General features: G+C 41.7%; 1 protein-coding gene across 1 annotated transcript in view; it reads left to right on the top strand.

Moving 5' to 3' along the window:
• CTSC (cathepsin C) overlaps positions 1 to 2,811 on the top strand; it is a 40,669-nt gene extending 37,858 nt beyond the window's left edge. The window contains exon 7 of the mRNA XM_061120301.1: positions 1,901 to 2,811. Coding sequence (XP_060976284.1) covers positions 1,901 to 2,403 — 503 coding nt within the window. The 3' untranslated portion in view covers positions 2,404 to 2,811. The remainder of the gene's footprint in view (positions 1 to 1,900) is intronic.
• Positions 2,812 to 15,381: the final 12,570 nt, after the last annotated feature.

Below are 15,381 nucleotides of genomic sequence, written 5' to 3'. Positions count from 1 at the left end.
AGAAAACCTGGGTGCAAGTTCTGGCCCTGCCGCTTACTACTTAGTGCTTGCTCATGGAATTCACTGTAGCATCCAGCACAGTGTCAGTAATTGCTATAATGTGAGTAAGGACGGGCTCTTTGGAGCCTCTTAGATACATTACCCGGCAGCGCTCAGAACCCTGAAGGAGCAGCTGTTATGCCGCATGGAGACAAGGAACAGACGCGAAGCTGTTCTATAGGATTTCGAAGACCTCCCAGCTTCTAACTATGAGTTTCAGTTCCAAATAAGGTGTCTCTCTGAAACCTAATTCTTACTGAAAGCGTATGAACACTGGTTTCTCTCTAGAAGGAGGTAAAAGTTTTGTACATAGGCTTTGAGAACAGGGCATATCTAAGGTATGTAGAAAGCCAGTGAATTCAGGGAGGAATCATCTCGTTTTGAAGTTTGCTGCTGTCATCCCCAGATTTGGCTGCTTGAAAGTTTCTCAGTTCACCGGTGCAACTGCTGGTATATAGTTATTTGTCAGTGAGCCTTTTATTCTTCCGGAAATACTTATTAAACACCCCCATTGTGACTTCTGGGCCCTGAAGGTTCTGAAGTATCCAGACAGTAACCTCATGAAGCTTACAGTGAAGTGAGGAAAGTGGAAATTTAGTAAGTAGGAGAACAATGAAGAGAAAGTACAGGGTTACGGATGTATATGTGGGCATAGCTTGTGTTGCTCTTCTCAGACGCAGTGTGTTTTTACGAATTGAAGGTTCGTGGTGACCCGCGCTGGGCCAGGCTGTCGGCGCTGTTTTCCCGGCAGCGTCTGCTCACTTCGTGTCTCTCTGTCACATTTTGGTAATTCTCAAAATACTTCCAACCCTCCCCCCAGCAAAACGATTATGACTCACTGAATGCCCTGGTGATGGTTAGTGGGTTTTGTTTTTTTTTTTTTGCAATAGAGCATTTTAAAATTATGGTGTGTGTATTGTTTCTTTTGGAAAATATGAACACTTAATAGACTACAGTAAACTGTAAATATAACTTTTAGATACCCTGGGAAAACAAAGCATTTGTGTGACTTTCTTCATTGTGATATTTGCTTTACTGTGGTGGTCTGGAACTGAACCTGCAGTGTCTCTGAGATATAACAGGGCCAGGACTGGAGGGAAGGACATGGAGACCCGATTCAGACTTTTCTGCAGGAGATGGTCACAGAAGACTTCCTTGAGGAAGTGTCTGCCTGTTTAATAATGACAGTAATCATAAGGTTTTATTGCTTTTATGGATTATATGACTTAATCCTACAAGGAAGGTGCTATTGCTATCTATATTTTACAGATAAGTAAACAGAGGTACAGAGAAATTAAATTCTCAACTCAGTATTGGATTTGAATCTATATAGGCTTCAGAGCCTCCCACTTAACCATGAAGCTACCTTCTACATCAGGGGCCAAATAAATGTGTCAGATAGATGGGGATGACAGGATAGTTAGCTAGATGGCTGATGGAAGGGCGAATGGAGCAGTATTTAAGCAAAGAGCAACTTCCAGGGGTGACGTAAGAATAATCAGTGGGCTTCCTTGGTGGCTCAGTGATAACAAAGCCACCTGCCAATGCAGGGGACACGGGTTCTATCCCTGGTCCGGGAAGATCCCACGCGCCACAGGACAACTAAGACCAGGATCCACACCTAGGGGAGTCCACAACCGGAGCGGCCCTGCAGTGAGAAGCCGGCTCACCGCAGCTGGAGGAGCCCCCGCTCGGCACAGCTGCAGAAGGCCTGCACGCAGTAACGAAGACCCATCACAGCCACATATCAAATAAATCTTTAAAAAAGAATTAATGGGGTAGGAAACAGGTGAAATGGGACAGTGTCTCCCGTAGCCCTGTCTCACAGACGGTGGTAACCCCGTGTGTTCTTCCCCCGCAGGCTGTGAAGGCGGCTTCCCTTACCTCATCGCAGGGAAGTATGCCCAGGACTTCGGGCTGGTGGAAGAGGACTGCTTCCCCTACACGGGCACGGATTCGCCCTGCAGACCGAAAGAGGGCTGCTTCCGGTACTACTCTTCCGAGTACCACTACGTGGGCGGCTTCTACGGGGGCTGCAACGAAGCCCTGATGAAGCTGGAGCTGGTCCATCGGGGGCCCATGGCCGTCGCCTTTGAGGTCTACAATGACTTCCTCCACTACCGCGAGGGCGTCTACCAGCACACGGGGCTGCGAGACCCTTTCAACCCCTTCGAGCTGACCAATCACGCCGTGCTGCTCGTGGGCTACGGCACCGACGCGGCCTCTGGGCTGGATTACTGGATTGTGAAAAACAGCTGGGGCACTAACTGGGGTGAGGACGGGTACTTCCGCATCCGCCGGGGAACCGACGAGTGTGCGATTGAAAGCATAGCGCTGGCGGCCACCCCGATTCCGAAATTGTAGGGTGCACCGCCCAGGGTTTCATGCTGACCGCCGTCAGCCAGGAAGGGAAGATGCCTTCTTCACAGACTGGAGACGTTTACAGTATTGCTCCTGCAGTTTCAAAAGATTATAGATAGCTTCCTGTGAAGATTTGTGCCTTTACAATTAAAAGTGCCCTTGATTTTAATTTTAATATACTTTTCCATTGAACAACAGTCTGCTCTTTCCTCAGTACTCTTTTCAATGAGGTTTTTATGGAGGATGGAGGATGGTGAATGATGAAGTAATGGATTTTGCTAATCATTTTGTGATTCAAACACATGCTGTATTTTAAAAAATCTACATTGAATGCACAGACTTATTTTTAAATTGTATACATCATGAGGAAATATGACAATGGTTATTAAATTTAAAAAATTTTTAAAAATACTCAAGTGATATGTATTATGGAATTAAGTATGTGCTTAAGAGAAGTTTTACTCTTGACTCCTTCTGTTATATTTGTTTCATGTACGTAAATACTTGAAAAAGAAAACTCATTTCAGGGCATTTCAACTAAAAACAACAAAATTATGAAATTTACAGTAGGGGGTATATGCAATTAAAATCTAGTGAACTGTTCCCCGGTGGCTCAGTGGTAAAAAATCTACATGCAATGCAGGAGACTTAGGAGATGCAGTTTCTATGCCTGGATCAGGTAGATCCCCTGGAGGAGGAAATGGCAACTCATTCCAGTTATCACTTTCTGGGAAATGTCATGGACAGAGGAGCCTAGCGGGCTACAGTCCATGGGGTCACAAAGAGTTGGACATGACTTAGTGAATGAGCGTGCATGCATGAACTCTGAAAAATTACCTCCTGGATATTTGAGGAGCCAGGGATTATAGAGAAAAGAAACTCGAGTTTTGATGAGTCTGGATATTGGTTAAAATGTTTTATGGTGTATCTTGCTCTTGAAGGTATTGGTTAGTCTTCATTGGCTGAGCAGTAATAGCCTAATAAGTGGAATTTTAGCAGTTTAGATTTGGTCAGGTCTTTGGGATCTGCAAGGGATATTTCAGAGATGTGAAACCTCCACACTGAGTAAACAGGTAGGATCCAGTAGAAATGATAGATTAGGCAAAATTAGGCAAATTAGTCAAAGCTCTAAACCATAAATAAGAACCACAAGCCTTCTAGAACTGACAGGCACCCTAGAGATCATGCAGTCTCCCTTTCTCTTAATCAGAAAAAGAAACTAAGGCTCATTCAGTGGGCAAGTGACTCATCCAAGGTCAAATGAGTCTTGTCTAGAACCTAGATTTTTGAAGTCTGGCTCTCCTTGAGTGCTTTAGACACTGAATCTCTGCACTTTCCACCAGAGGATCCAAAATCACCAAGGATACCAGGTGTGTACTTGGAAATTTCACATTGACGTGTTAAGTCTCGGAGCTTTGTCTTAAACCTCATGTCCTTTTTGCATTGCAATTCACTTCAATGACATTTTTACTATTCTTAAACTGAAGCGTATTCCAGGAGTTTGCCTTGTGTTTAAAGGGTGGCTCCTGGCACATGGCCATATACCTTTAACCATTTTACCACATGATGACAAAGAGGCAGACACTCAGAATGGCAGGTGTAAACAGAGTCCTTATTATCTGGAAGACTTCCAAGGAGGTATATTTCCTTTGTTACTGATTGAATGTAATTATAATCCTACTTTATGCCTAGCCTTGTTGCTACATGAATGTGTAAATAGACCTCACAATGAAGCAGGAGTTCATTTTTCACTAAAATATATAAAGACACTATCAGCTTACCACCTAAGATTTTCTTTAACCTGTAAACATGAGCCCATCCTTTGGTTTTCATCCGGACGTCAGTCAGCTGACACATGGGAGAGCATGTCCAAGCTTTAGCATAATCTCATGAGGGCCCTGGCTGAGCTCTGAAGGAAAATTGTTGCCCATATCATTCATTAAATACTTGAAATATTAAAGGACTAAACACAGCCATGGTTAGTTGAGGACAAACAATGGTTTGAAGAGGCCCCAAGTTTTCAGAGATTGCAAGCAGGATCTCCCAGATAGCTCCAATTACACTGCCCTCCAACTTGCATTTTTCTGCTGTGGGACATCTGCTTTTCCTGTGACTCTACAGGAGAAATACCACCATTTCATGTGCAGTGGTGGAATTAATTCAAGATGTTGACTAAATGAAACATCATGGTTCCTCAAGCCATGTCATTAAACTATTAAACTACAAAAAGTATCTAGTTACATTATTTAAAACTTTATATTGGTGCTAACAGAACATATCATCAAAGTCTGTTGAGAAAGTTTGGGAATTCTGGTAAGCCTCCTCAAAAACATTCCCGGAAAAGCTCCAGTGGTAATGTGCATTGATGATACCACTGGCCACAAAGAAAAAAATAGCTTTAGCTGGGCAGTCTAGCACAAACTTGATACTGACCCTGGTGCTTTAGTGCCTAGGAAAGATTTCTGGCTCTGCCACACAAGCTGTGAAACCTTGGGCAGCTTACTCAACCTGCCTGTGCATCCTTTTCCTCATTTGTAAAACGGGGATGATGGGATAAATATCTATCCCTGTGTGAACGCTTCCTAAACCCTTGCTGTTACAATAAAGGAACCAGATGGGTTTGCACTTTTGAATGACATTATTTGCTTTATTTAAGGTCAGGCCTTACCCCATCCCAAGCGGGTAAACGAAGATAAATTCAGATAATGAAGTTTCTCTGACCTTTAAGACTTACTGAACTCTGATTTCTAACCTGATCTCAGGAACTGAGTAGATTTGGGTAGTAAAGGATGTATGCATCTACTCAGAGCTCTGAGGGTTAAATGCCTTCACGAACGGAAAGTATGTACAACAGTGCTTGGAACCCAGTAAGGAGTATGTGATTATTAGTTACTGTTCAAGTCATCTTTTTCCCAATTCAGATTGTAAAATAATATTTTGCTTTGGGGAAGCAACTGAGATGTATTTCTGTTAAACAAGCTCAACTCTACTGAGAGGGTAGAGGAGGGGGTTCGGAGATGTTTTTTTAAAGGGAGTAAAGAACAAACAGAGGAACATGGCACAGAGAAACCTACAGAGAAAAATCTTCAAAAACTTTGTGACTTAGGGAGATGATTTTGATTTTCTGGTACCGAGGTTTTACATTTCCCACCACGTCCCTGCCTCGCCTGCTGCCTTTGTGGAAAGAAGTGTGACAGGTGATCAGGTGTAGATGGCTACAGCAGAGATGAAAATCAGGCCCCAGCTGAGAGCAAGCAACTTTAAAGCAAGAAAGTCTAAAGGTTAAGCCAAGGTTGTAACAATTTGATTTTTCTAATCAGGATTTTCCTGTTGGAATAAGCAACAGATTCACGTAACAATAGAGCTGGTATGCCATCTATTTCACCTCTGTGATTAACATAAAAATGGATTTAGTGAGCTGGACATGCCTAGCTAATAAAGATAAATTTAGACCCCCGTGTGTCACAGATTTTCTACTGTACCTGCTGCCTCCCAATTGAGAAAAATGGAGAAAGAGATATAAATGTTATGAGACAAGCTGACCTTGTTCTGTAAAATCATTTCTAAGATCCTTTCCAGTTCTCAGAAATCCTATTCTGAACCCTTGGTGGCAAGTGCTCTAAGCTCTAATCCATGCATGGTAGCTTGGGAGGTTTAATCTTAACAGTTTTCCTCTAAATACAGTGATGTTAATATTTATATTTATTAACTGTAACAAAGGTTTATTTTTGGACTACGGTTAAGTAGAAACTTCCTGACCAAGACAAGCGAGCTTAAGACATAACTTCTTCAGCTTGATGGCAAGTGCATGGACTTGAATTTGTACGTTGGTCATGGGTTAGCTAGCGATTGGGCCTTAGTTTCATCAGCTGTAAAATACTGACCTCATTGAACTGTAGTTCTGATTAAAAGTGGATTTGCCTAAAATTGCCCAGACTGTGAAATAATTGAATCCTCAGCCTACGTTATGGCTGCTCGGCACAATGTCTTCTTGATGACAGCAAACCAAAGTTGCAGGCGGTAAAACATTCCTTGGACAGAACGTGCAATGCATGCCTTTATTGGTGTCTTCTTTTTCCTTTCAGAAGATCGTTTATTAAGATCCCTTTTTCCTACATGAAGAGAAAGCAGAAGTGAAAAATTAAACTTCTCCTTTTCCAGTTTTGAGGATATGAAGCTGATATGTTTTTATTTTGAACTTTCTATCCTAAAAGGCAATTTGTTTTTTGAAATTCAAATTCTTTAGGTGGTTAAACAAGGAAAGACTGTGATGAACTCCAAACTCCCCAAGTTGAGGGGGGAAAAAAGCAGATGTGTTCCTTCCTCTAATGCAAAAGGTCTAAAGAGATTGAAATCCTAGCAATCATTGGAAAGAAATAAGTTGGAGAAATAACCTTCCCCTGAGGAAATGAAGGAAATGCCAGGAAGCTAAGGTTGTACATTAAAGTAATCATTGAGATGATTTGTTTTGTTTTGTTTTGTTTTCCTGTAAGGTATTTCTTGCAGCTTCAAAAGTATTGAATAGCTTCAAGTGAAGTATAAATGATAGAAAATGAATGCTTTTAGTATCAGATTTTACACCCCATTCTCTCATTTGAGGGGTTTCTGGACAGTTAAGAGAAAAGCTTGTTTTCCCTCTAGATAACTGTTCTTATGCCACCATAAGAAATGCACAGTATTCCCAAGAGATAGTAGACACAATCCCAGTTCTGCAGACTAAAATTCAGCAGAGCAATAAGGACAGATCTATGAAGAGAAAGCAAAATAACACTGTGCCCTGAGAATATCATGTACTCTGGAATCAGACAACCTGTGCTCCTCCAGTGATTATTACTTAGACCTTAGTCCAGTCACTGAACAGAGATCTATAGTCTTCAGTGTTCACTTGTTAAAAGGTGATGCCAGGGAATTTCCTGGCAGTCCAGTAGTTAGGACTCAGAACTTTCACTGCCGTGGCCTAGGTTCCATCCCTGCTTGGGGAACTAAGATCCCACAAGCCATGAGGTATGGCCTAAACAAAGAAATAAATCAAAATAAACAAAAGGTGATGCCAATATCTACATTCAAGGGTTGTGGCAAGGTTTCAGAGAAGCTGTGAGTATTTACATATTACCTGCCTGTGTAAAAAAAAAAAAAAAGTGTTAAGGTTTCAGGTGTTTTACAAAGGAAAAGATGCAGTATACAATAAGTTAAAATAAGCAAGCAACCTGAAGCCACAAGAAGTTTAAGGTGGAAAAGTAGGATGTGGCTGTGAATAAAGTCTGTACCGAGTCCAGCACATTACCTGTGAGAAGTGGAATATTTCCTGCCATGTCAGTAAACAAAGGACATCACAGGCATCAGCACTGCTGCCACCAGCAGTGGGGAGCTGGTCAGCCCTGCAGGAGCTCAGGAAGGACAGAACGCCTGCCTTCTACTAGCCATCAAGCTGCAGCCACTCTCTAGGGTGAGCCCCGAGGAAGCTCAGGGCGCAAAAACACAGGAGACTGGCCCTAGATAGCTGAGGTACATATCAAAGGGACAATTTCAGTGGGCCCAGACACTTGAACCTTCCCATAAACAGAAAAGTGCTAAATTCCTTAACTTGGGCTGTTTGGCTTTTCTCTAACAATGATCTTTTGATGTTCTGACCACCTGCCCTTCGTTGCAAAGCTGCTATAGAAGCTGGTTCCTCCCCTCACCTCCCGGGAGCGGCTCTCTCATGGTTACTCGTGATGCTGTCTCTTGGGCTCGAAGTCCTAAAAATTCCCACTGAATAAAACAAAGCTCTCAATTTCTAGGTTGTGAATGTAAGTCCACACTTGATACATGGGGATCCCACTCCAACACTGATTCTCAACCAGAAGTGACTTTTGTTCCCCAGGGGACATCTGGCAACATTTGTAGACATTTGGGTTGTCACACTGGGGAAGGAGATGCAGTCTCCGGTGAAGAATTATGGAGCCCCAGATGTCACAGTGCAAGGCTGAGAAAGTCCAGGCCAACTCCTTTATGCTTTCTTCCCTGCCACCAAACGAATGTTAAAGTCTCTGGAGGATGGAGAGAATTCTGAGGGCTAATGTTATCCCAGAAGCTTCCAGAACTCGAGCTAAACTTTGAAGAATCAAGAGGTATAGTATTCTGCAGGACCTCCTACTTGATAGGAACCTACTGAAACCATAAGTTCCAGTGGGAACTTAACTGATGGAGAAGAAATTGGATGAATCCTTATTCTAAAAAAGGAAGAGAGGAGCAAGTGAGAACATAGAATGCTAATTGGAGGTCCTTGTGTGTAAGAAAATTCTGTCGTAGAAGATGAACACACCATTTCAACCCACCAGACCTTTGAGCAAGATAAGGACAAGAGAGGTTGTAGTATTTTTGCTTACAAAGAGCCTTTAGTTGCTGTTTGAACCCAGGTCTCTACGTGGTAGGACTATAGCGCTTAACTACTCTATACTTCCTCCCTCAAGATGTCTTTCCTGTGTTTTTCCTTGTGGTGTGTTGATTTTTCAGGCCCTGGTCTGTTCTATTCTCTGTTTTTTTTTTTTTTTGTCATTTTAGACCCTGAGAGATTAAAAATATTTGCCTTCAGCATCTTAAAGCAGGATGAAAAAAAGAAGGGTGATCTTAGAGAGAGACATGAAGTCAGGAGAGTAACGGTGGGAAAGGGATGACACGCTCTGTCTTAGACACGTTGCATTTCAGCTGACCACTGCACAGGCAGGGAAATCTTCTTCAACACGTGTCTCAGGAGAAATGTGATAGCTAGTCTCTGGCAGGATTTGGCAAACCTCATGTTTAGCAGATTTGCAAGAATAGCTCTAAGCTCAAATGGAAGATATTTTCTGGCAGTGCATCTGGCCCTCCAAGGGAGAGTGGATTCTATTACTTGGAGTCATATGGCAAGGAAGCTATTAACAGTAACAATGTCTTTCCAATATAAAATTAATTAATTAATTATAGATGAAAAATGACTGAGGCCTTCTCTGCTGTATTCCATGTACCTTGGAATATTGGTCGAAAACATATCACTGCAGGATGGGTTCACAGGTTCACATTTGTGTGTTCTGTGCAAGTTTAAAGCCAGTCTGGGACTCTTTCTATATGCTTGAGCTGCCTAGCTGTTGGGCTTTTGAAGTTCGAGATAATAAAAAGAGAAGAAAAAATGGTTCCTGCGATTTTTGCATAAATTTTTATTGAATTCAGCTCAGAGCCCTTTTGCATGAAGAGTGCTGGCTTTGGCAAGGGTCCAGAAAAACATCTCTTAGGGGAAACCTCTCTGTTTTGTTTTGGAGCAGCTTTGCAAAATTAATCACAGCATTATTTACAGTTGTAAGAATTTGGAAACAACCTAGAGGTCCAGGAGATAGGAAATAGATCATTTATAGTACACATGCTTGATGATATATTATACAGTATCAAAAATAACTATGCTACCAGTGTAACAACTGTAAGGAATGTCTATGCTATAATATGTAGAAAAAATGATACTGTGTTTTGTTACATAAAATGCAAGTGGGCATATAAGCACCTTCAAAAGGGCAGAAGGATTATGAATGGCTAAAGTTGTTTCCTTTGTTGGTTATAACAGCTATGTTATAAATAGCAAATAATGTAATCAAAATTTGCATGGCCAAGAAGCCCTCATCACATAAATACGCTCAAGTCTTTTTTTACTCACAAAAAAGCCACCAGTTTTTCATCCTACAAAAAATATCACATTATTCTTTTCCTTCTCTCAACACCTAAGCTTCCTCAAAGAAACTTTTTTTACCTTCTTGTTATGTGTTTTCTCCTTAATCTAATGGCATCTGCCTTCCACCAGGTCACTTCTTTGAAATTGTTCACATTAAGGTAAGCAAAAAACACCTTGCGTTACTAAAAGCAGTTTTCAGTATTTATAGCAGCATTTGATATTTGGCCATGCCTTCCTTGACTTTGCACCTCTCAGCTTTCAGATCTCTATTTCTTTGCAGTTTTCTTTTCAGGCTCCTAGTCTTCTACCCAGTCCTTGATTTTACTATTCCTCCAGCTTCTGTACAATCCTCTTTTCCACATCACTATATCTTATCTCAAGTTGAGCTTTTTTACAGTTAATATATATTATCTATGTGCTGGCATAACCCCAATTTAGCCTCCATCTCCAGAGCTCATGTATTAGATATCTACTGTGGCTTAACACACAACCGAAAGACTTCGTGGTTTAAACCAACACAGGTTTATTATCTTGCATTTGCGGTGGGTCTGGAATGTGGGTGCAGTCTCACGGGATTCTGTGCCTCATGGACTCATAGGCTGCAATCAAGCTGTCAGCCTATGTTCTGCCGTCTCATCTGAAAGGTCACCTGGGGAAAGCTCACTCAGAGACTGTAGGCAGATTCAGTTCCTTGCATGTTCTTGGATGAAAGGCATTAGATCCTTGCTGTCTTGCTGTATGAGCTTCTCTAATGTGATGGAGCGCATCGAAGTTATGATAGCAAGTTATGATAGCACTAGAGAAAGTGTATTAGCAAGGTAGGAGTCACGATCTTTGTCATCTAATCATGGAAGAAATACCTTCTCAGTGGTCCCATATCCTATTGGTCAGAAGCAAATTCCTCCAGGAGAGAGTATTTCAGAAAGCCTGACTACCAGGAGACAGAGATCACTGGGTCTGTCGTAATGATGCCTACTATAGCTTTAAACCAGATATCTCCCTTCCAACTTGTACCGAGATGTACAAACCCCATTAGCCAGTGCAAAATGCAAAAATCTGAATATATCATCTTTTTCCCATCCCCAAAGCAAGCTCATATTCATCCTTCTGGTTATTGGCACCCTCATCCACCCAGTTTCCAAAATCAGAAACCTAGGAGTTTCATTGATCTATTCCTCTTCCTCACCCACAACATTCAGTTACTTGTACATGCTCAGCTGTGTCTCTTTGTAACCCCATGGACAGTAGCCCACCAGACTCTGGTTGTGACCTCCTATCAATTCCAGTTTCTAAATACCTGTTAAATCTGTCTCTCCACACGTCTGCCTTAAACCATCATGATCTGTAACTTATGTCACTAGTTACCTAGTATACTAGTTACCACAACTAGTATACCTTTCTGCTTCCAGCCTTGCCCTCCCCACAGCAGTGTTGACAATGTCACACCTCTGTTTAAAATCTTTAATGGCTTCCCAGTTCAGGCATATTTCAAGGTAGACAGGCTCATAGTATAAAAATGCACATTTAGTAAACCTGCAGTTTTCATAATGCAGACTACAGAAATTTAAACTCATCAAAATCTTCTTGGCTGGTAGGGATACACAGCATTTGAGGGACAAATATTATGAGGAAAATAGCTTTCTATTTGAAACTATTAAATAGAATTCTAGTGGTTTAGTGTGGTGTCTCAAATACGACAGATGTAAAGTCAAAACAGTTGTGTCTGTCTGTGGTAACTGCCATTAATTTTTCTTTAAAACATTACTTTTTTTTGGAAGCCTGAATTCCTCGAAGGTATTTTCTATCAAATGACAAAGCCCAATCATATAACTTTCTGGGCATTTTTGTCTACTAAAGCTTTCATAAGAGTTCTCAGAAACTCAGCCCTAACTATCGCAATGACTGAATCTTTCAGAGTCTCTGCCAGCCCACAGGGTGATAGTATAAGGACAGGAAAATGTTCCTGTGTGGTCAAAGGCGAGGACCTGCACATAACAGATCAAACTCTAATTCCTTCCCAGACCATATTCGATTATAGTTGCTTGGCATTCAAAGATGTTGTTGTCTGCTTTTAAATCTTCCTCTTGTTCTACTCTGGCCCCATGGGATTGGATGGCTGGCAGTGAACTTGGCACTTGCTAATCAGTTATGGCTGCTGCTTCCGCTGCTGAGTCGCTTCGGTCATGTCCGACTCTGTGCGACCCCATGGACGGCAGCCCACCAGGCTCCTCTGTCCACGGGATTCTCTAGGCAAGAACACTGGAGGGGGCTGCCGTTTCCTTCTCCAGGAGTTATAACATGATGAGCTGTTAAATATTTTCCTAATTGTTGTCCCCAGAAGGTGCTGGTGCCAGTTCTGGAATGTCTGTCTGAGAGCTGTCTATGCAGTTGTCTGTCAGAAGCAGACCCGGTAAGCCAACTATAAACTGGAGACCAAACACCTGAGCTTATTTTAATGTGTCGTCCTTATCCTTGAGACATAACTCACAGGATTCCTTAAAACACTCGTCCTCCTTACATTCAGTTTAGCTAAATCAATTTGCCAGGCCTGGAAAACAGTTGACACTTGTTATCCTGACAGCCCCATTCAAAAATAAGATATGAAAAACAACGTTTTCATTGGGACATATGGGAAAGAACTATAAAAACCCCGAAGACTTGGTTTGGCAGAAATATTTTCCCATGCAAAAATGAATAGTGCTTCTGGCACTTGACTGTAGTACTTTGCAGCTGGCAGCTGAATTATCTTGGTCTCTGCCCAAAACTCTGGCCTCAAAAGCTGATCTTCAAATCTCCTGTGTTAAAAAGGGATTTAAAACGCTTAATGACCATTTATATGTCAAAAATGAATCATTATGTTAACCTGATTATGAGTCACTGTGCCTGTCCAAGTGGTTATAATAATGAAATAACTACCTTTTGAATGGAAGTATACTGTTCATATGCGTGTGTGCTAAGTCGTTTCAGTTGTGTCCGACTCTTTGTGACCCTATGGACTGTAGCCCACCAGGCTCCTCTGTTCATGGAATTCTCCAGGCCAGAATACTGGAGTGGGTAGCCTTTTCCTCCTCCAGGGGATCTTCTCAACCCAGGGATCTATCCCAGGTCTCCTGCATTGCAGGCGGATTCTTTACCACCAGAGCCACCAGGAAAAGCAAAAAAATAAATAAATAAATAAATAAATAATCTCTCAGATAAGACAGGTTTTAGCAGTCTATTTTATAGATATAATAACAGGTTCTGTGACATCAAAAGCCTGGCTCACAGTACTTGTAAGAACCAATACTTGAGCCCACAAATTTAGACATAAGCCTGTTCTCTATTTTGCCGCATTCTTGTCAATGCTTATTTTCTGAAATGCAATGTATCATGCACTAAGATAATAATTCTTCCTTTAACTGTACCTGACTAAAATTATACACCCCTCTTAGCCAAATAATGACTTGGAGAATTATGTATGCTTTCCTTACCATTAGTACTTTTACACTAGTTTTGAAGGTAATTATCCTACCCATGATGGCTCTATTACTATAAAACAGGTATAGCCTTGGTTGTCTACAAACATGCCCATAAATGAATATGTCCTGTTCCATAAATTAGGATCAGCTATGTTCTTTTTTCCTAGAAAATTTATTTTGCCAGGACTCCCTGTAATTCACCATCCTCTAACCCATATCCACATGTCATTTAATCTTTGGGACCTCCAAATGGGGTCTTTGATATGAGACAGGAACATAGCCTGTCTCTTCTGTGTCAAAACCCAATAGCTTTAATTCACTGTCTTTCAATTAATCAGATAATTGAAATTCTGTGTTATATCAATCTTGTGCATATTGTTTCCTATCACCCTATGCCCTTTTTCTTAAAGAAGGGAGATCAGGAGTTGATGAGGGAGGAGTCAAAAGGGCAGCCTTATAAACCAATGCTTGTCCAATAATCTAGGGCCTCTGAGGTGGGTCGGTGTGGAATAAAAGGAAGCAACAGTCCAATATATAAATTTCAATGAAACATGATGATATGATCTAGGTGTTGCCATTAAATTTAAGGTTCGTTCTTTGTTGTGAAAGAATTTGGAGAGAAGCAGAAAGGTTAAGAAAGCAAAGGGAAAATTTATTTAAACAAGGATAATGCTCTCGGACAGAGAGCGCAGGGAGACAGGCGACCATCTACTGCTCTGGGTTGCTTTGGCAAGCACTTATGAGGGGCACAGAAATGAAGGGGCGGGATATTCACTGGGGGAGGAGTAGTTTGGGGATAGTATTCCTTGATTTTCATGCCAACTCCATTTTCCCTAGGGGTTGTTATTCATTAGTTGCTGAGTAGTGTCCAATTCTTCGCGACACCAGGGACCATAGTTGGCTGGGCTCCTCTGTCCAGGGGATTTCCCAGGCGGGAATATCGCAGTGGGTTACCACTTCCTTCTCCAGGGGAACTTCCCAACCCAGGGATCAAACCAATGTCTCCTGCATTGGCAGACAGATTCTTTACCACTGAGACATCAGAGAAGCCCCAGTGGAAGTCGTAACATGATCTAAATTTTGGCAACTAAACCCATGCACCGTGTGAGGGAGCCTGGGCACCTCAATTAAGACACAGTGCAGTCAAAATTTGTTTTTCTTTTTCTTTTTTTAAGGAAGGAAGTAGATGGAATTTTGATTAATCTTTAAATGCTGTGGCACGAAGATCTCCACGTCCACCCCCTCACACCCCTGCTGTTCCTCTCATGTATTTACTGAGAGCTCACAAGTTCCTTTGTTGTGGGTAATAAACCTCTCCACCTTGCTTCACACACATTCTCCCCAACTTTCTACATCCTAAGAAAACATCAGACTCAGATGATACATTTTCTATATTTAACACAATTGTTGGTGCAAAATTGATGTTCACAAAATATTTGCTGGTTTTATAATATGAATAGTCCTACCTGCTAATTATAAATCTTCAAATTATTGTTTAAGTTCATCTGTGCTTAAATCCAAATATTGTTTTGGAGAGAAAAAAGTGAAATAAATTCTAAAATATCACGCTGTTATATCATGCCCTTGAATATGAAGGGAAAATAGAATTTTTTTGTTTTGCTGAAAGTGAAAGTTGCCCAGTCGTGTCCAACTCCTAGTGACTCCATGGACTATACAGTCCATGGAATTCTCCAGGTCAGAATACTGGAGTGGGTAGCCTTCACTTCTATGGGGGTCTTTCCAACCCAGGCATTGGACCCAGGTCTCCTGCATTGCAGGCGAATTCTTTACCAGCCGACCCACCAGGACAGCCCAGGAGATCTTCCTGACCCAGGAGTCTAACCA

This window comes from Dama dama, chromosome 2, assembly GCF_033118175.1.
Source record: "Dama dama isolate Ldn47 chromosome 2, ASM3311817v1, whole genome shotgun sequence".
In the NCBI taxonomy this organism is placed as follows: domain Eukaryota; kingdom Metazoa; phylum Chordata; class Mammalia; order Artiodactyla; family Cervidae; genus Dama; species Dama dama.
Note: the sequence above shows the minus strand (reverse complement) of the source record. Positions and strands in the feature narration are given on the sequence as shown.